Genomic DNA, 27,930 nt, shown 5'->3' with positions numbered 1-27,930 from the left:
AAGAGTAACTCTGCTTGAAAGAGTAAGGAATTCTGAAGAAAGTTTCCTGGGCTCTGAGTTCCCTACAGAAATTCTATTCAGAATGCGGATAATAAAATAAGAGCAACAGCAAACCAAAACATCAATGTAGAGTATGAACAGTAGGAAAGTTTGAAATCACAGCTTGACTTGAACATTCACCTTGTAAATATCTTCAAGTTCCTTACAGAAGAAATGAGAGCATCAAAAGGGACAAAGAACTATTACAGAATTGTTAAAATTACAGCCTTACTAAACCACAGTTTTGCATTCTTTGAATCCATGTGATCCAGCATGAAGAATGAAGTTTCATTCCCATACAGAACAACAGCAAACTTTCAGCACTACATGATATATAAACAATTCAGTAGAAATAATGCAGTTTAAGTGACAGTTATTATAGAATTTCTTCCTATTACCTTTGCATTATATTCATGTGAGTACAGTTGTTCATTAGACTGCATAATGTAAAGGATACTACATATAGTGCATATGGGAAAAGATATTAATTGCATAATAATAAATAATAATCATTCCCTGCCCCACCCAGGAACACAAGGATTCTGGGAGACCAAAAATCCTTTACTTCGTTTTGATGGTAACATCTTTGTATGCATAAGATGCTCATAATGTATCTTCTTTCAAGTAAGCATGTTCTTTGTAGGCCAAGTGTATGTATTTTGTATACTGTACATCATAATGAATCTTGTTAAGGAATTTTGAGTTAAGGGACCCATTGAGCAGCCATGCAGCAGATCATAATGAAGTCAAAACATTCTAGAAAAATAAAAATTAATCATTCATCATATTTACACGAAAACTATCTAACCCAATTGAAACAACATGCAAGAATAATAAAAAAGCAGGACATGGCTTAATTATCCAAGCCCAAGGAAAAACGACAAACTACCCTAATGTAATGTATTATGATGACAATGCTAAAACTTGGTTTTGTTTTTAATATCGTAAACAAAGAAATATTATTACACAGAATAAAAACAAGTGATATAAGCAGTATCAATTATGTATTTAATTTCGAGATCCTACATGATCAACACGTTGGCAACTCTGGTTTTAACGCATACGGCGCAGCGTTTCCACAAATGCTGTAAGCTAATGTCAAAATCGTTTCGTATTACTGCGTGTGTAGTCGAAAAAGGAAATGTAACACACGGTCTTTTATCTTATATTGTACATAGTAGAAATATTTTAAGGAAAATAGAGGAAAAGACTGTAGGACTTCTGAAATAAGGTTATGGTATGCAATGAACCTGTTTACAAAAATGTTTAATTAGTTGTGCCACTGCTATTGAACATTTTTATATATGAAGTGAAGTTCAGTATTATTTTCTCAAAGCCAGTGGCATTTGATTTAAATCGTGAATTTGGTTGTAACAGTGAATAACCATTAAATACCAATGAAATTGGCGATAGTAGTTCATAAAAAATAATGAAAAGGTGTATGCCTTTCCTTGTGCCGGCATTCGTTTGTATTATCAGATGTTTCACACAACTGATTGGAGGTAAAGTATTGTTGAATTAAAAAAAATACAAAAATATATTATGAAACAATGGCATCAGACTGTCTGGCATGCCGTTTGTAATAAGATCATTGATCCATCTTGTGTCTGAAGTTTGGAAAAATTGAGAGCTGTCAGACACAGGTAAGATCAGGTATTAAACTTGTTCTGTGCCATACTGACACTTCAAAAATATAATCAGCATTTGGTCTAGTTCTTCTCATGGTTAGAAATCAATGTATCTTCGAATTTCATAAATGTTTCTGATGTATAGCAAGAGAGTACAGACCCTACATTTGTGTAAAAACAAGTCTGTGTGTTTTGTGAAACCTACATAGCACTGCTATATTTGTATGTGATTAGCTTGTGCTTCAGAGCATACTGTGAAGGTTTAGTACTTTGGAGGTCCAGGATTTGATTATGTTTGGAATCATAAAACTGTGTTGAACAAAAATTTGTGTAACTTACCAGATCTTTGAGAAAATGTTTCCCTATTCTTAAACCTTTAGAGCCCAATGATAAGTATATTTTTTTCCTCTTATAACCTTTGAAGCTGAAGCTTGTCTAAATAATGTTTAAAAATTCAGTTTTTACCTCACGGAAGATACAATTTTAGTTTCTTAATGTTGTGTAGGGAAATAGTTGCTGTACGATCTAGCACCGAGAGCAGAACCATTGAACGTTGTAATTGGAAACCAACAGATGGAGAATGTGGAGCATTTCAAGTACTTGGGAAGCATAGTCACGACGGACGCTCTGTGCACCAAGGAAGTAAAAGCAAAGATAGCCATGGCCAAGGCAGCTTTCGTCAAGAAGAGGATACTTCTCACTAGCAAGTTGGGCTTGGAGATGAAGAAGAAACTAGTGAAGTGTTACGTATGGAGTGTCGCGCTGTATGGAGCAGAGACTTGGACACTCAGGAAGAAGGAACAGAAATACCTGGAGAGTTTCGAAATGTGGTGTTGGAGAAGAATAGAGAAGATCAGGTGGACGGATCGAGTGACCAACGAAGAAGTATTGAGGAGAGTCAACGAGCAAAGAAGCATTCTGCAGGCGATTACACGAAGGAAAGCTAACTGGCTGGGACATATTATGAGAAGGAATGGATTAATGAGTGATATCATCGAAGGCCAGGTTGAAGGAAAGAGAGGACTAGGAAGAAGATTGATACAGCTAACCGACAATCTTAAACAAGGAAAGAAGATGACGTTCCAGGAATTAAAGCGAGAAGCCGAGAATAGGGACAACTGGAGAGCTCTGTTTGGGCAGAGCAATGGACCTGTCGTAAGACAGAACACTTAATAATAATAATAATAATACGATCTGAAGCCCGAGAAGAATTCATTATAAATAGTCACTGTTCTTAGAATAATACGAAATCCATACTACACATTGAGAAAAATCTATGTTAAAGCAAATAGTATATTTAGTTAACACTGGGCTTCAAAGGGTTAACAGTCAGCAACTATGCATTTTCCCACAGAGTGTATTTGTGGATTTCATATGATTCTCTAGCATAAAGAACAATTATTTCCTTTAACAGCATTAATCAGTTGAGCTATGTTATGAAGGAATGTTCTGTTTTCTTCAAAGTAGGGACTGAATTTTTAAATATCGTTTATATGAGCTTTGGCAGCAGAGGGGAACTATAGGCTGCAGAAAAAGTTTCTGCATGATTTTTTGTTTTAAATATGTATAAAATATAATTACAGTTCTATTTTTTAAGTATTGTATGTTCTTGTTTACAGAATGCAAGAGAACAACATAGGGGCTTTGGTAATTACAGTATAGTGAATGTTTCTGATCATCATCAGGATTTCTTTTGTTATGTAACAGCAATGTCATCTTTATAAAATTCATCCACACCAGGTAACCAAGAACTCTCTATACGTAGTTTTTGAGGACAAGGTGTACAGTAAACATGGAAGAGGCAGGTTTGATGAATCATAGTGTTAATATTTATCAGAAAAATATAGAAATACCTTCACACATTCAGAACACTTTTCTCAATGAAACCACTCAGAGAAGTGTTGCCACTAGTACAGACTATATAAGAGATATGCATTATGGTGAAGTGAGTGAAGCTATAGGGATGGTATTAGGGTTTGATGAAATTTCATCATATAAATTACATAAGTTAAAGAATGCGAAAAAAAATTCTCCAAAGATTACAGTTGATTGTACAATATGCAAGGAATCTTTTAGTAGAAAACTTGAATTGGACATACATTTAATGTCTCATAATGAGGAATTGTATAAATGTCCTGTTTGCCAGAAGTCATTTCCCAATGTTAATTTAATGCAAAGGCATGTGGCATTTCATACAGGGAGCGAATTGCATCAGTGTCCAGTGTGTATGAAGTGTTTCACTCGGAAAGGTCTCTTAAACCGCCATGTGACAGTACATACTGTTGAGAGACCCCACCATTGTGTGGTGTGCAAGAAGTCATTCAAGAAAAAAGGTGACCTTCATATCCACATTAAGAATTGTCATTCTTCTACTACTCGCCATGAATGCACAGTGTGTCAGAAGACTTTTTCTCGACGAGACACCCTGCTTCTTCACATGAGGTTGCATTCAAATGACAAACTGTTTCAGTGTCCTGTTTGTTTGAAGTGTTTCCCTCAAAAATTCCATTTGAATCGGCATGTGACTGTACATTCCCAGGAGAGACCATATCCATGTTATGTATGCAGCAAATCATTTAAGAGCATTTCTGAGCTGAATATTCATACTGAAATTCACTACAGTGACAAACGTCACAAGTGTCCACTGTGTGACAAATTGTTTTCAAGGCAGGACAGTATGCGCCTTCATATGAAATTACACACAGGGGACAACTTATATAAATGTCCCATCTGTTTAAAGTGTTTCACACAGAAGTTCCATTTAAATAGACACAGTCTTGTACATTCAGATGAGAAGCCACATAGGTGCCCCACATGTAATAAAATGTTTAAATGTCAACAGAACCTTGAGATTCACTGCAAGACCCATATTAAAGAAAAACAACATGAATGTGTTATGTGCAATAAAACCTTTGCTAGAAGGGACACAATGTTAGTACATACAAGACTTCATACAAGGGATAAATTACATAAATGTTCAATATGCTTTAAGTACTTTCCCTTGAAGAGTCATCTGGCAAGGCATTCAAAGATTCATACTGGGATTCAACGTCACCACTGCCCTATTTGTAATAAGGGTTTCAGAAGCAAGTACTACCTCTCACAGCATACCAGGTTACACACTGACAACCAGCCATATGAGTGTTCTGTGTGCAAGAAGACATTTAGTATCAAACAGCATCTTCAAGGCCATGAAAGAAATTATCACAGGGAAAAATCATCTACCCTCTCAGAAAATCAAACTATGCTTCATGTCCAGAATTCATCTGTACCTCTTATACAAAATTCATCTGTACCTATTGAAGATAAGTCAGCTGTGCTTTATGTAGATAAGTCAGCCATATGTCATATAGAAAAGTCTGTTATCCCATGTCCAAAGAAGGGAGCTGTTTCATATCCAGATAAATTGGCTGCATCATATCCAGAGAAGTCAGCTATCCCATATCTAGAGAAATCAGATGTCTCCTACACAGATAAATCTGCTGTTCCATATGCAGACAAGGTGGGTATTTCCTATACAGAGAAGTTAGCAGTCCCTCTGACTGCTTTATCTGTAATGGACAAGTCAGCAGACAGTTTGGTGGAGAAGTCAGCTGCGTCTTATACACAAAAGTCAGTTGTTCCTATGGTAGAAAATCCTGCTCTTTCTTTTATAGGGAAGTCAGCTATGCCTTTCCACAAACCACCAGCTGCACATATAGCAGTTTTACACCCATCTGGAATTTGATTTGATCTCAACTCATACGCTAATAATGGAGTTTAGAGTTCATTGTGTCTTGTGAAGTAGTCATTTATGTATCCAAATATTACATAATGCCTAATAGTTGAATACTTCAATATATTAAACAAACCATCAAGAGATAGCAAAGACTGATTTGGAATATTTTGTATTATTGTAATATTGGTTTATAAAGAGGCCCAAGGAAGTTAATAATAGCCCCCACTTTGTTATTAGCTAATTATATTAATGGAGCAAAATGATTGTTGAAAAGCTGATTATCACCCATTTGGTGAACAAATTCTTCACCTTCTATGAAGATTCATTATCATGTTCCCTTTCCTGAGCCAGATGAATCTGATTAACATGATCTCACCCTGTTTCCTCAAGGCACTTTTTTCAATATTTTTCTTTCATCGGTGTCTAGGTCTTCCAAGTGGTCTCTTTCCGCCAGGCTTTCCAACCAAACTTTTGTATGTGTTTCTCATCTCTCTCACATGCATGCTATGTGCCCCACTAATCTCATTCTTCTTGATTTGATCATTATAATATCTGGTGAAGAGTACAAACTATGGACTTTCTCATTATGCAATTTTCTGCAGCCTCCTCCATCTTCATATGTTCATATATTCTCTCCACCACCTTTTTTTCAGACACCCTTAATTTGTGCTCTTCCCTTAATGTGAGTGACCAAGTTTTACACCCAGGCTGGATCATTGTTTTGCATAATTTAATATTTATGTTTTTAGAATGCAGAAAGACATCTTCTGCTTGTGTTGTATTGTGGACAGAATAACAAAGTATATTAAATTCTGAGTTACTGTGTAGGACGTAATGAATTAGAACATATTTATATGTTTTGTGGAGTTTATATTTGTACAGACATATTTTGATAGCATTTTATAAACAAGCAAAGAATTTGTTGACTAGCTGGGTGACTAATAGCTTCTCAAGGAAGACACTTCCATGTAGGTAGTTAATTTTATTATTATCTCAATTGTTTAATTTACAATCACTTTGTAAACCGCACAACATATATTACATTAAATACATGAACTGACACAAAGTAGACAAAGTAGTGTTATTAAATAACCCAGTTATTCAGTCAATCTATATACTGAAAAATAATTGGGAATAACAAATTGTATATGGCACTAATAAGGGCCGGGATAGCTCATTCAGTATAGTGACTGGCTACGGGCTGGACGACTGGGATTCGATCCCCTATGGGGGCAGAGGATTTTTTCTCTAGCCTCTTCATCCAGACTGGCTCTGGGGCCCACCTAGCCTCCTATCCAGTGGGTACCGGGCTCTTTTCCTGGGGGTAAAGCGGGGCCGGGGTGTGATGCTGACCACTCACCCCGATTAGTGCAGTGGTCAAGAATGAGTAGGAGCTATACCTTCACTCCCCCTACCGAACGACCTACATGGCGTGTAATGGAACGGCTTTTACTTTACTTTATAATACACTAATACCAGCAATTCTTGTGCAGTTTAACACAAAATTAATCTCTTTAAAAGCCACCATATCATAAATGCATATACAGTCAACCCATGTTTGAGCACCAGTATTGGTGTTAAAGTGGGGTGGCAATGTATTGGAACTCTTTTCTTTGTATTTGTGTGTCTGGGCATATTTATATATATATATTAAAGTGCCATATGATGTACAAAGTGTAGTTAGGATCTTGAGGGCTAAAGAAAAGGCAGAATTATGGTAACATGTCTGTACCAACTCTTCAGTAGTCACCTTTACTCTAATTTAATTTTTCTAGAACAAAATATGCTAATGATTGTCTAAACTTTCTTTTTCTCATTATCTTTACCAGTGACAATGCCCAGAGCAACAGTATACTGAATTACACTTTTACTAATTAAGTTCTGTTCAAAGTATGATCAAACCCTAGGATATTATTTATAGACACATTTTTTTTACCCATGTCAGACAGATGTATCTGATTGCGATTACACAGTATGCACCTATATCCTTGTACTTAAATTTTTTATTGTAATGAGCCTAGCAAAAGTATTCAAACTAAAGTGTGTTTGCATACTGTATGTTAGTTATTCAAAGAGTGCTGGAAACACTTTTGTTATGGAAGAGTCCACTACTCTGTTGAAGAGCAAAATACCAGAATTCTTGGAATGATACCTGTTAGTGTATGCAGCTCATTCTGGGTAATGTTTCCATTTTCAAATCAGTGCTGCTTCCAGTATCAGGTTCATTTACTATAACTGCCTCTTTTTGGAATGTCACCATTCACATTGCTAACTCCAAGTAATAACCCTACTCCCTTTCCAGATAACTGTAGTTGTTTTCTTGCCTGTGTAGGTTTTATGTGTTGGTATACAGTATTTTACAACTGAATATTCCAGGTAGTCAATTTTATACATTAGAAACAAGATGGCATGGCAGTGCATCAGGCTTAATTATAATGCTTAATGGTACATTTGTATTACCACACATGTTGGCTGATGACAGCTGACATCTGTGGCATTTTACTGGGAGATTTCCTTTGAGATTACATTGGGAATTTCTGCTCGAATGTTTTTACAATGTGGGCACAATCTGAGGGTGGTAGTGTATAGAAGGGCACTATATTGCTGTTTGACTGTACATGTTATGTGGTGTCTGTTTATAAATTATCCATTTGTGCTTCCCCTGAATTCTAGAATCACATCTGTCAAAATCTTGGAAGAATATAAGACAATAAATTTATGTGGTTTGTATGTACACACACAAATTTTAGTGGGAATTTCAAAATGTTGCTAGTTTATGTATTTTTGAATGAATTTGTAGATTGTACGTGAATAGGTTAAAGCATCATATACATACATGTTGAGCAGTTCACCATAGTTATTACATGAATTAAGCTTCTGCATGATTATATCAACTATGTAACACATGGAGTTTATCGAATTCTTAATGTCATTTTTGTCTTAAGTGCTTTGTAGTATAAAGAGCCACAAGATACTTGAAGTCACTGCTGTGTAGCATTTCCTTTTAGTGTGCTCACATTTAATTCTGTTCATAGCAATTTTTATAGACTTCTTCAAAATTGAATCAGTGATTTGTAATTGTTTTATATAACATTACTGTTTATAATATAGTTTATAGTATAGTTTGGAAAGCTATATATTATATATTCATACCAAATTAACTTAAGTTAAATGGGTATAATTTGAGAACTTAGAAGAGAACTGAGAAGGGAGATACTAGAATCAAACTCAATAAAACTGCTGGCTTTCATTAAAGAGTAAAATGATTACCTTTTTTGTGTCCTATTACTTTAATATTCCATGGCTTAAATTTCAAGAATGACCATGAATAGATTTGGCTGTTTTAATTATTTTGTTTGTGATTTAGAAAAGAAGTACATAACATTATTATTGCAGAAAACCCTGCTGGAATCAGATACCTATTAGTGATTCATTATCAGTAAAGCCTGTAATGGTCATGGATTCCCAGTTAGTAGGCAGTTCACTGGTAGATGTTTATATGGTCAGTGTCACTGTAATGGATTTGATTTTATACTTGGATTGGATTACACTTGCAGGTGGATAGAATATGAAAGAAATGGACACACTTTTTCTCATTAAATTATCCCTTATAAGTATAAATAAATAGGTAGAGTGATTTATAACCCGTGTCTTAAGGAAACTGTGTAGTAGACAAAACGTTACAGTGTGTGTAAAAAAAGAAGTACTCATATAATATAGAGCAGACAAGTGTTCGAGAATCAAAACAGTTAACATAACATACAAAATGTTCTTGCAGAAGTTTTTTAATTGTGAACTTGTCTTTAATCTGTTAGAATCTGTAGTTTTTTATGTATTATGCTCTCTTGTTAGTAATTTGTGTTTAGTTGTTACTGTGTGCTTTATTGGGTAGTTAATACTGAAACTGGATTGTAGAATTATGAAAGAAGTTTTTGCGATTTCATACCATTCCACATGTATGTTTAAAGAAGAAGTAGCATCTGTTTTAATATAATTTAAGAACAAAATTATTAAAATATGAGAGAACAACCTGCATTTTTTAGCTGAAATTTTATTACTGAATTCTGACTGAATTTGCACATTTGCATCACATGCTTTTGGTTCAAAACAAGCTAATGCTTGGCTCTTGCAAAACATAAATGGATTTTAGTCTTTATAGTTGGTTACAGTCAACCAGGGTAATGGGGAATAAAATAACCGTGGATAATATTAAAACAACAACAAAAACTCTTGCTGTTGGTGTATCCTTCTGGCCTATATGGCTGATGTTAATTTACTGGGCAAATACTTTAAAGAGAAACACAAACTCTGTTAGGCACTCATAAGGAGCCTGTTCTGCAAATACATGCAGGAATACTAAATATATGTTCATGTTCCATCACCAGAATGCAGAAGGAAGTTGTTTTTATTTAAAGACAGCTAATGGTACCTGTGAAAATATGTCTGAATTAAAATAATTGGGAATGACTGTAACAAATCAAATTTACATTCATAGAGGAATAATTATGATGAGCTTAAAAATTTGTACTCCTCCCCCAATACTATCAGGTTGATTAAGTCAAGAAGAATGAGGTGGGCAGTGCATGTGGCAAGAGGTGCTCTCTGGGTATTGGTTGGGAAGCCTGAAGGGAAGAGGTTGCTGGGGAGACTGAGATGTGGATGGGAGGATAATATCAGGTAGGATCTATGGGAGATAGGAGTTAAAGGAGACTGGATTTTGTTGGTCCAGGACAGTGTGTGGTGGTGGGCTGTGGTTAATTCAGTGATGAACCTTAGGGTTCGTAAGCCATCTAATTAGTTAGTTAGTTAGTGAATAATTTATCTTTTGTCTCTTATCCTAAACCTAAATATTAAAGTAATTTGAACTGTTTTATGTGGGTGTGATACTTGGTCTCTCACTGTAAGGGAAGAATACAAATTGAATGTGCTGAGGAGTATATTTGGACCTAAGAGAGAGGAACTAACAGGAGTATGGGGAAAATTTCATAATGAACTTACCAATTTGTACTTGTTGCCAACTATTATCATGGTGACAAAATTGTGGAAGATGAGATGGGTGAAATGTGGCATGTTCACAAGAGCCCAACCCCTCATACCTGCCCTGAGCCAGACACTCTCCAACCCTGTTTCTCTATGATCAAGTTTATCATGACCCTCCTGCCCATGCTTTGGTCTTACAAGAAGTTTCTTCCTTGGACTTTACAACCAGTTCTCATCTCCCCTTTGTGCACTACATGCACCACCAATCTCATCATCCTAATATTTTGTGAAGGATACAAATTATGGAGCACCTTATTATGCAGTTTGCTCCTGCCACATATAATTTCATCCCTCTTTGGTCCACATATTCTCCTTTACAACCTATTTTCAGATATCCTTAATTTTAGCAAGTTTTACAGCCATACAAAAGAGTAGGTAAAAATTATAACTTGTAAATTATAATCTTCACATTTTTATGCAGGAAAACAAAAGACTTTGAACTGCAAGCTGGCAACATTTCCCAGACTCAATCTGCTCCTACTTTCTTTATGAAATCCATTTTGATTTGTTATCATCCTTTCAAAATGTCTGAATTTAAACAAATTCTCAGAGTACTTATTAGCTACCTTTATAGTGATTTTACCCTCTAGTGTGGTAATGAGACATGAACATTTTCTCTTTGTTTACTTGTTTCTTTATAAAGACTGCACACTCCAGATTCAAATCCCACTTTGTACATGATGCACTATATATGTAAAAAGACTCTTCAAAGTTTTTGTTGTAAAAATATAGTTGCTAGAAAAACGGATGAACATTATTCCTTTTTGATGAATTTATTTGTTGTTAATTTATATTTAATATATTTTTTATTCCAGTAGGATTTCAGCTTTTCACAGTGGTGAGTTTGAAGATGGCTGCCTTCTGGGTTGTTATGGCATTGTACTAGATTACACAGCTCAACGACCCAGAAGACTCCCATCTTAATTTTTAATTCAGTTCATTAGATATAAGATGCAGAGGAAAGAACCAATGTGTTGTTTTCTGTACTTTATTCGGAAAAAATACATTTTCTTAAATTGCCTTCTATTTATTAGTTGATTTCCTTCACCTGGCTGTATGCATTTGCATGCAAATGTGTACCTAAAATATATATAATTTCAGAATAGTACTACAGGATTGCAAATGGAACAGTGTGTAAAAACTGGGGCATAATTGTAATACTACTACTAATAATAATATGATTATTTGGTGAAACAGGTCAATTTGGAGACCCGTAATTAATGCACTGGATGTAGAGGCAAAGATTGTTTTGACCAACTTCTGCCAGCACTGTTCATCACCAACCCAGATTGTACCAATGAGTAGGTTTAAGTTGCCACAGTTGCGAGTATGAAGATGAATGTCTTTTGGGATGTTGTACAATGTGGTCTGGTAGAAGTGTACTAACATTCAAGACGTGCTTGCTGCCTCCATAACGAAGGCAATAATAATCATACCACTAATGACAAACAGCAAGCATACTTAGATGAACTACCAGGCTTCACGCAGATCATCTTTCAGTGAGTATTTAGTTTCATTTGCTACTGGTAGGTGGCGGTAGTCACCTCGAACATTCCCGAATTGGATCGAGATCTGACATAATGTACAATCATTCATATACGTAGAAGAAAAGAATGTATTTGGAAATAGGTGTATTCTGTTGGAATAATTCAGTATTCTTCCCCTCTCCCCTCAAAGATATAATATTTGTGTAATTGTCACAGCATTATTAATTAATGGATAAGCGTCTTTTTTACAAGTGAATGGCTTTTCTTCTTTAAAATTGAGTTTGTTAGTTGACAGCCAATGTAGTACGTCAAATGGGCGTAACATTTTTTGGCGTTTGCGAAAATGTTGTGCGTGCTACTATTTAAACTTGCATCTTATTAGCCCGAAGAATTGGTATATTTTGTTTTAAAATTTCCGTTTTATGTTCCGTTCTGTCTGAGAATTTTTTATTCCAAGAATGCCTATGAATTTCGACCTGCTTTGTCGACTTTGTATGACTAGAGGAAAACCACTGCTTCCTCTTTTTGATAAACATAAGACTTTCCCATCGAAAATCAAAACATTTGCTCCCGATCTCAAGGTTGGTTATTGTTCTGTACTTCCGATTTACTTATTTGGAAATAGGAATATGCCTTATTAAGAGGTTAAATTAAATTTACTGGCCCGTAAAAATAGTCTAAAGTAAGCTGCAGGAATTACCTAAATGCCAATTTCTTAGTCGAGACCAGTTGTAAACAAAACGAAACGTAACGAATGGTCAGTAAACAAGGAATTAAATATATTTGGTAGTGGTTAGTTTTTTTATTATAAAACCTCCAGGTTTACTTTTCCACTACATTGACTTAAAGTCGTACAAATTGTTGGGTGTTCTTGGTATAGTTAGGTAACATACGTTTATAATTCAACAAGAACATGGAATTTGGATTATGGGTTAGAGTGTTGAGTTTGTGTGTGAATGCAGTTCTTCAGTGAGTAGGAATGCTTCTGTAAATATGGAACATTATTATTATTGTTGTTGTTAGTAGTAGTAGTAGTAGTAGTAGTAGTAGTAGTAGTAGTAGTAGTAGTAGAGCAGTGTTCAGTTTATTTATTTTTTGTTTAAGAATTCATAAAGTAGCACAGATACTGTGTTAAATTTGTCAGATATAACCTGATAATTTTCAACCATTAACATGTTTGTAATTTGTATTTTAGTAACATTTTTCATATATAATTCATAGAATTTTATAGTCTATTCTTATAGCCTACAAAATTTTAAATACCTAACCACTGTCAAAGTGAAAGAGGCAGTCCTAGCAATGTCTATGTCTGTCATATGCATCACTTATAGCCATTTTTCAACATTATGTTTTTCAAAGTTTTCAAAAATTTTCTCAGCATACACCACGTCAAGAGTTTCAAATTTAAAGATACCTTTGTTTGGAAAACCTTACAAATTATCTTCTACATCTGGAAGAAGTTTCCTCCACAATTATACCAGTGTTATTGGATTCACAGATGACTACACTGCTTGGAGATAATGCACAAGAACAGGAATCTCACTGGGTTGTGGTTCTCAATATATATGTCATATAGACTTGCCTGTTTAGATAAATATCAAGAAAATTAAATGAAATCACAGTATCCAATTGTGTGTCTGTAGATGTTTGTTGGTGACAACCTGCCAACTCAAATTTGTGTGCTGTGTGCCCAGAAGGTAGATGCTTTTCATGACTTCAAGCTCCAGTGTGAAAGATCAGACGTTACATTGCGGCAGTATTTGAAGGATCAGAATTCTCCAGCTCAGCCTGTAAAGGTGATTATGTTTTGAAAAGCTGCAATACATATTGCATATCAAGAAGAATGTTGAAACTTCCTGTCCTGTAAAGTATGTTAAATAGAAGTAAAAAGATGTTTCCCAATTTGATATATGCACATATGAATGTGTACAAAGTTTGATAGAAAATTTTAGTTGTTATATGTATAAAACTGTACATATAAAATTGACTGCCTCTTGTGAGTCATTTTCAGAAGTTAAAATGTTAACAAGATTTGAAGATTTCACAGTGACATGGATAGCAGTGATCTTCTGGTTGTCAATGTTGTTGTTTTTCTGGGTTTTGATGACATGTAGACTCGTAGGTAGATATTATTGTTTTGAAAAAATTTACTGTCTTCATGTTCAGGGTTGAAGTTCACTATGAGTCCACTTGGTGTCAAAACCCAGAACAACAGCAGCAAGATTGTCTTTCTCACTGCCATGAGAATCTAAAATTTCATGTTATGGGTTATTGTGCTGTGTAGGTATTTTGTGCAGATATCCCTCTGAAACATTGACACAGCCAAAAATACTACACTGTGCAATAATCCAGAAGACCATCAACATTTTTCCAAGTGTGTGTTATTCAAATGAATTTCATATGTAATCAATTGTAATTTGAAGTATATTTTTGATTGACATATATGAGCCAGCATAGCTCAGTCAGTATAGTGACTGGCTACAGACTGGATGACCAGGGTTTGATCCCTCTACAGGGGCAGAGGATTTTTCCTCTAGCCTCTGCATCCAGACTGTCTCTGGGGCCCACCCAGCCTCCTATCTAGTGGGTACCAGGGTCCTTTCCCGGGGGTGAAGCACGGTCAGGGCGTGATGCTGACCACTCACCCCCATCTAGTGCCAAGGTCAAGAATGAGTAGGAGCTATACCATCTTTCCCCCCAAGCACCTACATTGCACATGGTGGGACAGCTTTACTTTTTACTTTGATTGACATATACTGTTTTATATATGTCTTGGGAACATGTGCTCAACAAGTACTTCCAATTTTTGCTGGTTTTCATATTAACCTATGTGAGATTGTTTGTTGGGTTTAATATTTATCTTCACTTGCTTAGATTATATTGAGTGACGGAGATGATTGTTATGAATTGTGAGTGAGAAGAGATATGGGAGTAAGTGGTCGTACCCTATTCTAAGACATTATCAGGGTAATTGCCAGAAAGAAATAAAAGAACTAATTACATATGAGATTTGAAGTTCACACAATGGTGAAGATGTCAGTGTTGGTCTTGTGGCTTATAATGCCATGTGGACTTGTAGGCGGATACTATCATTTTAGAGAAGTGCACTGTCTCCTTCTTCAGGGCTTAACTAACTCCACATAGCAGAGTCTGTATGTAACTAATTGCTTTATTATCATTTTAACAAGAGACAATCACTGGATATTCTTCTGAGGCAGATGAATCAAGTCCACATCTTGCATGCGTATCTTGTTTTTCCTATTCAAGCAACATAACCATCTTGATACTGTCAGCATTGTGGAGTTGTGGAAGCAGTTCCAATAATTAAGTGCAGTTAAAAAATTATTTCATGTTTAAGCAGGAATGGCGTATTGTATGTAATTTTGCTGTGTCGAACTAGATGTTAGGTAATACAATAGTGTTGCAATCTTGTGCTTTATATATAGTTAATAGTATGAACTGCAAATGTAAATCATACAGTTTGGAAAACTGTAAAATATGCATTTTATATTTTATTTTTTTTAATCTTGCAAAATTAAAAGTCATAATTTTTACATGGAATGGAGAGTCAAAACTTGAAACTGTCTATTCCATTTGAATAACATATAAGTGCAACATGTAATGTACATTAAATTTGCTTTCTCTGAATCTGATAATGGTTTCTCCTCCAAAATAATTTATCATTGACTTTTTGGTTTCCTAGTAGGAAGACCAAATTATTGGAGTATTTGTATTATTTTTAAACACACTTCATCAGATACCACAGCTATCTGTAGAGCTCCATTCCTGTTTTGTGCTTCTTGCATTGTTTATTAACTGTTATACTTTAACACTAAAAAAGGAGTTCCAACACACATTGTACAGTAGAATGCATGAAACCCAGATGCAGCCTTTGTATATGGCCCTGTATAAGCTGTTGTGATACATGGATCAGTTAGAGCCCATAACAGTCAACAAGGTATAGAACAGTGCAGACAGTCTGGCAGCTTTCATACTTGCTTTGACAAAGGTAACAAAATAACTGAAATATTAGAAAACTTTCTGTTTCAGAGTTATGGTAACTCACACACGGTCGACCAGTCATTGTGGCACTGGATGTAGTAGTGTGAACTTATGTGTAGCTTTATTTTTAAAAGCTGATAAATGTACCATTTTACAACCAATACAGATATATGCCGTTTATCTCAGCATTTGTGTCCCGCGCCATAGCCGCGCGGTCTGAGGCATCATGCTTTGGACCGGCGATACGGAATGCGCTGGTTCGAGTCTCGGAGGAGAAGAAATTTTCTCACGAGCTTTCGACCAGTGTATGGGACCGGTGCCAACCCAGCATCGTGAGGAAATTGGGGAGCTACAATGAGTAGCGTAATCCGGTCATGAAAACTAGCAATGGCTGGGGGTTCGTCGTGCTGACCACACGTCACCCTATATCTGGTTGGATGATCGTTCACCTCTGCTTAGGCATGTGAACGTAAGGCCAGCAGTCAAGCTAGTCGGCTTTGGCTCTCTGGAGCTGTTACGCCACGGGATCTCAGCATTTGTGCTAAAATGTGTTAAAGTAAGCTGCTGGATTCTTTAAGACTTGTGTTGTTTGTGAAAATTTAAATACAGGTGGCATTAAATTGGATATTATATTTTGTTACTGGACTGCAGGGGAATTAATGGATAAGATAGAAATGCATTTTCTCTGTTTGTATTTTATGCAGTAGTACTTGATGTATTTTGTACTAAATTGTTTGGTATCAATATTTTAGATATTATATTAAATTAACAAAACTATATAATACTGACTATTATATAAACAAACTGTTATGCCTACATTAAGCCTAAAATGTGATGTACTTTTACTGCAGGAAAGAAACCCCAACAGAAAGTGTATTTCTGAGATACCAGTCAGCAGTAATGAAGAGGACCAGGGCTTACTGGTGGAGGTGCAAGTTGAAGAACATTCACTTATGACAGACAGTAGTGATGATGATCAGAGGTAGGTAGTGATTATTGTTCCTATGCTTGTCACACCATGTTCGTGAATGGGGGAATGGAGATATAGTTCTAGTCATTCATAACCTTGGCACCAAATGGAAGTAAGTAGTCTGTTTCATGCACCATCTACTTTGTCCTTGAGGAAAGTGTGTCTGGTACCTATTGAATAAGGTAATTGTCCAGCCTGTAGCCAGTCAGTATATTGACTGAGCTATCTCTGTGATGTTGTGCTTTCACATACACATTTTTCATTATGAAAACACATTAATTACTGCGTGAATTGAAGCAACCTATGATATTTACTCTTATGAGCCAAATGTTTTTCAGTATGTAACTTATCCAATAAATGTAAATAAAAGAGAAGCAGAAACTGTTGGTCCTTTTCTAAACTTATAATTTGCAACATGGGAAGTATTAATTGATATTTTTTTCTAACCCACTTAGTTTAATTATATATGGATGTTCTACAATATAATACAGATGTCTGAAATGCAGGTCTCCCATCAAAAGTTCTGTTACACACTCATCAAGCACTCATTGGGCAGTTCATCAAACAAACACTGAAGTAGCTGTTGATAGTACAAAAATTACAGCTTCAAAAGAACCTACTGATGAGATTAAGAAGAAAAAAACATTTGACTGTGAAGAATGTGGAGTAACCTATGTTAGAAAGGACAGTTTAGTGTTACATATGAGAGTGCATACAGGCATGAAGCCATACCACTGTAGCAAGTGTAGCAAGACGTTTACACAAAACAGTGCTCTTGTGAGACACTCTAGGGTTCATATGACAGGAGAAAAACCATTTACATGCAGTGTATGTGGAAAATATCTGGGTGATAATGCTTCCCTTACAAAACATATGAGAATACATACTGGTGAGCGGCCTTTCCAGTGCAACTTGTGTGAGAAATGTTTTGGGAATTCTAATTGCCTCAAAATACATCTCAGGACTCATACAGGGGAAAAGCCTTTTCTTTGTACGTTATGTGGGAAGGCATTTGGTGGTAACAGTTCCTTCATGGTGCATATGCGAAGTCACGGTGGTGAAAAGCCATTTCCATGTAAACTGTGTGGAAAATCATTTGTTGATCAAAGTACTCGTACACGACACATGAGAATTCACACTGGAGAGAAACCCTTTCTCTGTACTGTATGCGGTAAAAGTTTTAGTCAAAACAGTGCTCTTCTGAGTCACATGAGAATGCATACTGGTGAGAAACCATACCAGTGTACAGTATGTAATGCTAGGTTTGCTCATAAGTGTGGCCTTACGTATCACATGAGAAATCATATGGGTGAGAAACCATTTCAATGCACTGAATGTGGCAAGACATTTCGTGACAGTGGTTCTCTAGTTATACATTCTAGAACTCATAATGGGGAGCGTCCATACCAGTGCTCTTCATGTGACAAGGCCTTCATTCAAAGGTCTCATCTTGAAGCGCACAATCGACATCACACAGGTGAGAAACCTTTCAGTTGTGCACGCTGTGGTAAGTGCTACTCATCAAAGCGGAATGAAGCACAACACATTTGTGGAGTTGATCAGGAGAGAGCAATAGAAATTGGAAACCAAAATTATAACTTGCAGACTTGTTTACAACAGAGTTAACATAATTTGAGTGTATACCACATGTTTATTTTAAAATATTTGTATACTTTATAACATTTTTAGGTACTGATTCATAGAAAATGTTTATCTGTTAACACACACTTGTTCCAGTGATATCCTGATGTGAGTTTGAGAATGTACAGGAGTTATGATTTTAAACTATATTCCATATGCTATAATGGTATTGCAGAAATGCAGTCTTGTTATAAGTATTAATTATAACAAGGCAAATGATTTCAAGTACAATTTGTGTTTGATTCACGTAATTTCTTTTTTGGGTTACATAACTCAAGTGTTCTTTGATGCCCACTATTCTAGGATGCAGTCTTCAGGTACTAAACATTTCATATATCTATGTTTTTAACACATTTATGATTGGGAAGGCTTGCAGAAGTGAGTGCCTTCCCTCTCCTTTCTTCACCCCCCTCTCACCCTTGATCCTCACAATCACATTATGAACCATTCTACCCATCTGATATTCTTGCCACCAAACTCAAAGCTGCAGCTATACCAGAAAATTTGTATATGAATCAAATTTATATATTTGTTGCAAATACGCAATGATCAGTCCTCACAAGATATAAACTTTGTCTCCATGTTAAACAATGAAGCAGCCCTCAAAATATGTATACAACACAAATAATAATGATTTGAAATGATCACACACCAAGAACTATAAATTCATGCATACATTGTTATACTTTTAATGTGCATAAATAGTTGTACAACTTAGAAAAAGACCTGCTGCTTATACAGCAGCTATCATCATGTGACAAAGGTGGGAGAAAGTACAAGGTGGAAAGTCAGTTTACACTAGTCTGATTCTCAAGAATTGGTGTTTCCCACACTGTCACTGGTATCAAAATCATTTCATGGCCTAATGATCCTTTCATTTCTTCTATCATTTCATTAGACTGCCAATATGATTGGTTTTCTTCAAATGTTCACAGCAGTTTCTCTGCTTCTGTGTGGAGTATTTTGCAAGTAGCTCTTTACACATCACTTTCTTTTGTACTGTTATTTGACAGCTCTTTCATGACTTCACCTCTTACATCAGATTACACACATTTAGTTGGGTTCAGGTCTACGTTGTATGGGGAATGTGGAGAACATCATGTCCCTGAGCTTCAATCATCTTGCCAGTCCAATAGCATTTTTTATTCAGCGCCTCTTCCACTGAATCAAGTAATTCCACCTAAAGCATATTTTACTCAAAAGTAACACTGTTGTCTTAAAGTCATTTTATTATGTCTTTCACAACAGTAGGTTTTTTGTGTGCCTGAACACAGTGATAACTAGCATTGTCCATAATGATAAAAGAATCTTGCTGTTGATTGGGAGGGAACAAGTTTTGTTTCTGCCCATTTTCTAAAATGTGTGAAGTTTATATGTCAGTTCTTATCATGATAGTCGCCTGAGTTCTGATTTTACATGATTATTAATAAAGTATGCCATGTGGTTCATTCAGTTTTGCTTACTAAGTTTATTTTATTACACACAAACACACAATAAGCTGCTCTAAACACTTCCTAAGATAATGTACTCTGTCACTGGAACACTTGGTTGGAAATTGTGTATTTGCAGTATTAAACAGAAGTAACATCTGAGAACTGTATGTCACGTTTCATTCACTCCAATGGGAACATTATTCTCAGTCTTTTCTTGAAGTTTCAAATTCATTTAGGTATTAAAATATTCAAGATACAGTACTAAACTTCACTGTACATAACATTCTCACTGCCACTTAATGCATTTAAAATTAATTTTCTTTAATCTTTTTTGATGATTAGAATTTTTACATTGATCTAAAAAAGTTTGTTGCTACCTTAACGTAACACAGCATATTTGAAAAAAATCTTCATACTCACTGGTGTGAGAACCTCAAGTCTTACAATCTTAAATATGTTCATCATTTGTTTTCTTTCAAAATTATGTAATGGCATTTTATCCAAAATTTTGTGTGTGTTGATGGTTACATGTTTGTTATGTATGAATGACTGTATCTTAATTCTGATTAGCCAGAATTTTGTAAATATTCACTTATGTCTGAGACATTTGTTTATAATACTTTTGTAACCAGTACTAGTCTAACCAAAAAGTTAAATTGAATAACCATGAACAAAGTGTGCTGTGTTTTCCACCTGGGATAATCCTAGTAAGAAAAAGAGTTATGAGTAACTTTATACTCTCTAAAAATTAATAATATTTTCACTGTTGATCATTATTAAGATCAGGTATCTTAAAACATAAAAAATGTTTCTGTATGAATACAGATGATTTTTTCTGCTTTATTTCTTATGAGTCTGATAGAATTCCTTCATATATGCTGCTAATGCCTTAGTATTATCCACTGTTATAGCATTGTACAATGATGCTCGTATACCACCTACTGACCTGAAAATAAATAACAGCAAGGTTTCACTTTTATATTATTTAATTATTAACTTTTTTACATTATATACTACAAATAAAACTATAAATCAGTTACATTAATCACCTGTTTGCAGTCAGTAATTCAAATAAAGTGTTTCACTTGCAAATGTATGTTGTAACATGCCTAAGGTACAGAAATTATTTCATGGTGAAAAAAGTATAACAGCAGCCAATAAAAATGTTCTCATTTCTGTGTGTGTGCATTTTTAAGCTGTCCTTCAAATTTAGTCAGGATGGCTCAGTCAATGTAGTGAGTGGTGACAGATTGGACAAGTCACATTATTTTAAATGAATTAAAACTGTCACCCATAAGAAGATTTTTCTCTACCTCTATGAACTATACTTTCATGCTTAGTTTTGTCAACAGCAGAATACAATTTATGATTGTGTGGAATTTACTATTGATTAGCTTTGCATCAGTAAGTGTTAACCTGAAATAAATTAACGTTATGTACAATGTGGTTTGCAGAATTCTAAAGAAAGAATGTGGAAGATAAGTATTAACATTATAAAAATTCATACTAATATGAACATTCTATATATATCATTTGAATATCCCAAATACTCACCAGTAATTCTAGAATATCACAGGATATCTATGTAAAAATATGAGACCATGGACACCATAAGGATGACATGAATGACAAAGCAGTTGCATAGTTTAATATATCCACAGACATTCATGGGATAACTTTCGCCCTTTCTAATTACAATATAGTTCAACACAGTTTTGTTTCTTCCATTCATCTGTTTCAGACGAAAGTGTACATACAAATGTAGGTGTGAATAACACACAAAAAGTATCTGACTACAACTTCAACCAGAAATCAGAATTTGGATTAACGTTATGAGTGTAAAAGGTTCCTGAATATGAAATCCAAATTATTTTTCTTTGTGCCTTTGAAAAATCTCTTGTGCTTAGAGTTAAAGTTGGTTGTAACCAGGACACATATTTTTTCCAACATACCTGTGACCTTTGAGCTGCAACATTCCCAATTTCTGTGCCCCAGAAAGGAATTCCTTCTCCAAATCATCATTTCCATTTGGTCCACCAATACGAAATGGAATGTTCATCCGACTGCAAACAGCACTCTTCACAGGGCAATAGTAGAAATTGTTTGAAGAAGAAATAAGATCATAGATGATACCACTCTTCTCTTTTGCCATTCTTTTCATCCCTTCAGCTCCACCATTTCTCTTGATCCATTTGAATACTAGTCCCATGACATATATCCTACAGTACAAACCACAACATAGGTATGATTTTAGACTTTAGACTTTAGATGAGGCTAGAGTTGCTAATTGTAGTCCAGTCTTTAAAAATTAACACCTTCTAAGCATTCAATATTTTTAGATTTGTTTATAGTTTCTTAAATGCAAATAATATTCTCTCTTTACATATTCAAAAGTAATAAAAATGAGATTGAATCAAAAAGAGTGACCCTAATGTGGAATTGTAAACTGAAAAATGGTAAGACATAAGACATTTTCATCTTGCTCCATAATTTGTACTTAGAGGGCTGCAAATTCAAAGAAACCCTATATGCAAAATCATAAACAGGTCTTGTATGAATGGAAGAATAAGGAGTGGACAGTTAATGTTTCTAGCACTGTGACTGAATACATTATTCTTAATTTAATGTGATGTGCTATACTAGATGATGATACCGAAATAGACATTTTTTCCTGCAGTAAAACCATCATGATGGCTTATGAAGATATCCGTCTTCTGGGTTATTGCGCTGTGTAGTCTGGTCGATGTTAACCAACGTTTCAGAGGTCATACTGCCTCCATCATCAGGGCGATGATATGATATTCATCGCCCTGATGACGGAAGCAGTATGACCTCTGAAACGTTGGTTAACATCGACCAGACTACACAGCGCAATAACCCAGAAGACGGATATCTTCATACTCACCGCTGTGAGAACCTCAAGTCTTACATGATGGCTTATGATTATATTGCACCCAAATTTCACATTATTTTTCTCAAGATGATTTATTTTGTATTTGCATGTTATAGTTATAAATACTATAAAGTACCTTAAAATAAATTGTTAATACTACCACTAAATTCTTACAAATTAAGATTTCCTTTTACATTAAAATGAGCATAATTTCCTTGAGATAAAAAAACTCTGGTAACTGTACTTGTTTATGATCTTACAAGAATGTTGGAGGTGTATTGTGAAGAGAGTTGTCCTTTGCCATGACAGTAAAGTCTAGGACAGTAGGGCAAGTGACAGCTGCCTTTCCCAGTAGATCTTCTCGTACAATCACTAATGTTACACCAGCAGGACCAATGTTTTTTTGGGCTCCAGCAAAGATCACTCCAAACTGCATACAAAACCAATAATGCATCTACTGGATTAAGTATATTTTAAATTCCTATTATAGGAATTAAAATCTCTGTTTTGAAAATACAGTGTTTAAAGATGTGATTTGAATGCCATACATTTTAATTTGTTTCATATCCTTTCAATCAAGTAGCTGAGCATAACATGTAATACTCCATCATTCCTAAATAAAAATTACTCTAAAACAGCACACTCATTTTTAATATGGGAGAGGAATGCTATTATGGTAAATTTGTTAATATTTATGAGCTTCAAAACATTACATATGTTCGTTACAGAAATGTAGAATATTCATATGAACTGGTATGTAGTGTCTACAGTATATAACATTTGGTCTGCCTTAAAGGTTAATTTCTATCCAGAAGGTACAATGAGTTTTTTGTGGTGGGGGGGGGGGGGAGAGAGAGAGGAGAACAGACTCAGGCAGAATAGCTGGATGCTCCTTCTGTCAAGTCTGGCCAGCCTGTAATCCTTAAATTTGCTTCATGGCTACACTGTCTGAAAAACTCACACAAGACAACAATCTTCAGTGTATATTTTCTGGATCAGTAAACTATACGTATACATGTGTTGTGCTTCATTCACAGAACTCCACTGAAAATCAAAGAACTGGTTTCAGCATACATTCTCTCACCCTTAACCAAATCCTTTTTCATTTTTACAAACAGCATATTTATGAGAGAATTCTAATATTTTTATACAATACTACTAATAATAAAATCTGCTACTTGAAAACTTGGCACACTTTACCTTGGAAACATCCAAAGGCTGAGACAAAATATTAGAAGACATATCAGCCACAAGGGGAATACCTTGAGTATCTGGGATAAAAGGAAATTCCACACCTGCAATAGGAAAAACACTGCAGTGAATAAATGAATTACTTATAAATTCTGAAGGAAGACCACTCAGAAGACCTAGGCATAGATGGGAAGATAATATCAAAATGGAACTTGATGGAAAAGGGTGAGAGGGTGTGAACTCGACTCACCTGGCTCAGGATAGAGACCAGTGTTGGGCTCTTGTGAATCTTCAGGTTACATAAAAGGCAAGGAATTTCTTTACTACTAGCATGATTATCAGCTTCTCAGAAGGACCCTCTGCTGCATGGAGTTAGATGGTTAAAAATCATTTTGGTATTTTTGTCTTTACAATGACTTGTTCCACACATACACAAAAGGCAGTCTCATTTGTTGGGTACCAAGACAATTTATTCTGCTTCTAATGACACAGATTCAATATCAGTATTAAATTATCACATGATTTGTTACAGTCTGAGCTATTGACAGCATTGTTAAATAATCCAACAGATAAATAAATAAATTGTTTCCTGACAAAAAACAGATTTAAACCTAGGTGAATCTTCAGCCTCCCCCCCCCCTCCCCCAAATCAACCTCTGAAAATAAAGATTGTGCATTAGTATAAATACAAATATTGCATTTATAATTTCAGATTTTGTTTACATGATAAAGGAGAATAATGTGATACTGAATGGGCATGGTCATTGTTGTACACTTTATACAAAATATGTACTGAAAGAAATCCACATTACAGTTTAGAATTTTATATTTGGTTTAGCAAATGTAGAAATTTAATTTGGTAATGAACCTTTAGGTTCCCTGAGCCAGTTAGTTAGTTAGAAATGAGCTCTTTCAGTTCACTGTTCTGTGTAATTTGATGTTCTGCTGACAAGATGGATATCCCAGTAAGGCTTTCTTGCAAAACTAAGGAATCAATGCATGTTTCAATCAGCTTTAATTTGGGAAATTTCATTCACCATGTCACAGAAACAGGAAGGTATTGTTGGTGACAGATGCAAATACAAACATGCATTTATTTTTTCCTGCTTTCTCATTTAGCTGCTCATGTTCTGTTTTACACTATTCTCTTTCTTTTTTTATTCATTCAGTTTTTGAAATAGAGTGCAATTTTATTTGTTCTTATTTCTTACTTTACTTTTTTCAGTGGTACTGATCTTTATGGTTTCTAAGATGTTTTCAAATTCCTGTTGCTACAGTAACAAAGATGAACTTACCATGAACAGTCTCATTGGCACAGTAGTAGACATACGATGCATTAGGATTGAGAATCCAGGTATTTTGTTCAGGAATGTCCACATAGCTGTCAGTCTTGGGCACAACCATATTTACCTTGCCATACTTCATTGCCTCCTTAGCTGCCTTTGCTGACCAAGACCCTGTACAAATAAAAATGACAAGTACCCGCATCATATCACCAAGCACAGCTCCTTTCAGTGGAATATTCTGTTTCTCATTTCTTACCTGTTACTATGTAGTCTGCACAGCCAGTCTCAGACATGAGGTTCAAAGGTACAGCAGCAAAGAGGCCTGTTCCTCCACCCTGCATGAACAGGATCTTGTAATTGTCTGGAATGTTCCTGAAATGCACATATAAATAAATATGACTAACACTACAGCTGTTTCTAAACTGATGACTTGGAAACATCTGAAAGAAAAACAAGAAAACCATGGCTTATTGGTTGTACATGACAAGACAGATTTCTCAATGATGCAAAATGCCCATAAATTTAAAAATAATGAGAAGCTGGTAGCAAAGAAGCAGTGTTAAGCTCATTCATTATATTGTTTCACTCGCTCAACAAGTAATTCCATGAATAGGTGTCTTTCTTAAGAAACTGGTAGTCACTCAGCTATTGAAGAAGGTCCCCCACCTTTTATAGAACCCAAAGTTTCAATATTTTCACAAGAGCCTGTCACTGGTTCACATCTTAAGCCAGATGAATCCAGTTCACACCCTCCAACCCCTATTTTCATAAGACCCATTTTAACATTATTCTTCCATCTCCTTTGTGCCGTGTTCCCTTCAGGACTACCAAGTGAAATTTGTACACATTTTACATCTCACCATGCACACTACATGCCCCACCCATCTCATCCTTGATTTGATCATCCTAATAAAATCTGCTGAACAGTACAAATTGTGGAGCTTCTCAAAAGACTTCTGTCTTTAGAGGTAATCAAAGATTTCTTGTCTGCTCCATGGCCAGATGAGAACTTGTCCATCCACCAAAATAACAGGCTCCTCAAACTCCTTTCAACTTCTGTAATGGAAGTTCCTGTACATTAGAAATTGCATGAAGCATGTTTAGAAAAATGTGAAGATATGTCATGGACATCATCAATAACAAAGTGAAACTTACATACAAGGGTGATATTCTTCAAATATCTGGGCATACTCAGAAACACAAGTGACTTTATTAATCACCCTCTGATTGAATAATTTCAGAAAAAAATTACACTTAAGAATTTATATTACAGCAGGTACATAACAAGTAAACAGTAACTTAGGTAGGACTGAGATGGACAATGTGCTTTTATTGTAGGAAAAATTGATTATGTATACCAAATAAAGTGCATTCATTCTTAAAATGTGTTGACATTATAATCTGTTTATAATTTGTAAAATGAAGATTAGTATAATTCTGACATTTTTTTTTCAGTTTCACTAAGCATTATATTTATTCTATCAATTTATCATCCGTATGTTTTGACAGACAAAGCAGTGTGCTAATGAGACACTGCACCATAATGGCTGGAGATGTACTTACAAAAGGTCCCTAACAGCCTGTTGGGTACCATCATTAATGACAGCATAATCTGCAGAGCGGTGACTCATCTCCATGACACTTATGTTGGTTGTGCCATAATAGAGCAATTCCCTCTGCACTTCTTGCAGAACCTCAAACAAACCCAATCAATTATATTATAAGTCTTTAGTAGTTTCTGATCACCTGTAGTCTACATTATTAGCACCTTTTCAATTGGTTTCTGATTCACAAATTTGTATTAACCACAATTAAATAACAATAGCTTCATTCCTGAATACATTAAGTTCTAACTTTGTGCCCTGTACTTATCTGTTGCTATAATAGCTGCTCTACTGTTGTCCATACAAAGATCACATCTTTGTTTGCAAAACATGTGGCTTAATAATATGTCATTTGACCTTCTGTAAGATCAACACAGTACCAACAGTTCCAACTTTTTTTTATAAACTTTCTGCATTTCTAGAGAGCCTGCTTTGTACATTATAAGGTGGGTCTCACAGCCACCCATGCCCTTATACTATGCCAGCTTTGACATCACTGTCTTCAAAAGAAGTGTCAGGTCACAGCCATGGACTTTGCAGAGAAATAATGTCTAGTAAGTATTATGATCTACTGCCAGATCAAATTTTACATTCCCAGTTCTAGGCTAAAAGTTAAATTATCACCACCAAAGAGGAAGCCAAGGATAGATTTCACATGACAGCCATGTTGGTACAAAAATCCCACAAACCAAATATTTTATAAAGATGGCTGTCTTCTGTGTTGTAGTTCCATGTAGTTTGGTAGAATATTTCATATTAAACATTGCGCCCAGATTCAGCATGTCAGTGTCACTCAAACATCAGAGTTCCCAATGCTGAAATGTTACTGTTATCAGTGAAAGAGAATACTTGGGCCCTACTTTAATAGTATATTCCTACCAATTTTAATTAAAATCCAACTATGAGTCATACACAAACGTGATGCAGTAAGGCGTAAGAAGGGTTTGCAAAAAAAATTGATCGCGCATGTTGACTCATACCAAATCAAAAATTCTGAG

General features: G+C 35.3%; 3 protein-coding genes across 17 annotated transcripts in view; 2 read left to right on the top strand and 1 right to left on the bottom strand.

Annotated features, from left to right (window-relative positions):
- Positions 1 to 1,042: 1,042 nt before the first annotated feature.
- Positions 1,043 to 13,709, top strand: LOC110829948 (uncharacterized). Of its 8 annotated transcripts, none has more exons than XM_022064199.2 (4): positions 1,064 to 1,541; positions 3,287 to 5,169; positions 11,623 to 11,924; positions 13,607 to 13,709. In XM_022064199.2, the coding sequence occupies exons 2-3, from the start codon at positions 3,460 to 3,462 to the stop codon at positions 11,644 to 11,646; spliced, it is 1,734 nt and encodes a 577-aa protein (XP_021919891.2). In that variant the 5' UTR covers positions 1,064 to 1,541; positions 3,287 to 3,459; the 3' UTR covers positions 11,647 to 11,924; positions 13,607 to 13,709. The 8 variants fall into 8 exon arrangements, with proteins under 8 accessions (XP_021919895.1, XP_021919891.2, XP_021919894.1 ...); XM_022064207.2 differs by having other exon boundaries at positions 1,066 to 1,270; positions 3,287 to 3,407; positions 3,866 to 11,924; XM_022064206.2 differs by having other exon boundaries at positions 1,066 to 1,276; positions 3,287 to 3,407; positions 3,866 to 11,924.
- Positions 11,978 to 27,930, top strand: part of LOC110829916 (uncharacterized) — an 18,814-nt gene continuing 2,861 nt past the window's right edge. The window contains exons 1-4 of one of the 6 annotated variants that reach the window (XM_087342835.1): positions 11,978 to 12,195; positions 13,556 to 13,708; positions 16,766 to 16,896; positions 17,391 to 21,134. In XM_087342835.1, the coding sequence (XP_087198961.1) occupies positions 13,556 to 13,708; positions 16,766 to 16,896; positions 17,391 to 18,510 (1,404 nt within the window). In that variant the 5' untranslated portion in view covers positions 11,978 to 12,195 and the 3' untranslated portion in view covers positions 18,511 to 21,134. The other 5 variants (XM_022064137.2, XM_022064145.2, XM_022064140.2 and 2 more) reach the window with 5 other exon arrangements.
- LOC110829917 (phosphoserine aminotransferase) overlaps positions 19,974 to 27,930 on the bottom strand; it is a 20,712-nt gene continuing 12,755 nt past the window's right edge. For 2 of the 3 annotated variants that reach the window (XM_087342864.1, XM_022064146.2), the window contains 7 exons: positions 26,892 to 27,022; positions 25,585 to 25,700; positions 25,338 to 25,499; positions 24,052 to 24,146; positions 23,112 to 23,281; positions 21,911 to 22,177; positions 19,974 to 20,904 (listed from right to left, as the gene is read on the bottom strand). In XM_087342864.1, coding sequence (XP_087198990.1) covers positions 20,799 to 20,904; positions 21,911 to 22,177; positions 23,112 to 23,281; positions 24,052 to 24,146; positions 25,338 to 25,499; positions 25,585 to 25,700; positions 26,892 to 26,965 — 990 coding nt within the window. In that variant the 5' untranslated portion in view covers positions 26,966 to 27,022 and the 3' untranslated portion in view covers positions 19,974 to 20,798. Of the gene's footprint in view, positions 20,905 to 20,926; positions 21,375 to 21,910; positions 22,178 to 23,111; positions 23,282 to 24,051; positions 24,147 to 25,337; positions 25,500 to 25,584; positions 25,701 to 26,891; positions 27,023 to 27,930 lie in introns of those variants that run through there. The other variant, XM_022064147.2, reaches the window with a different exon arrangement.

This window comes from Zootermopsis nevadensis, unplaced genomic scaffold (assembly GCF_977971745.1).
Source record: "Zootermopsis nevadensis isolate Lab colony 2312 unplaced genomic scaffold, Znev_1.0 Znev_ptg000001l, whole genome shotgun sequence".
NCBI lineage: Eukaryota > Metazoa > Arthropoda > Insecta > Blattodea > Termopsidae > Zootermopsis > Zootermopsis nevadensis.
Note: the sequence above shows the minus strand (reverse complement) of the source record. Positions and strands in the feature narration are given on the sequence as shown.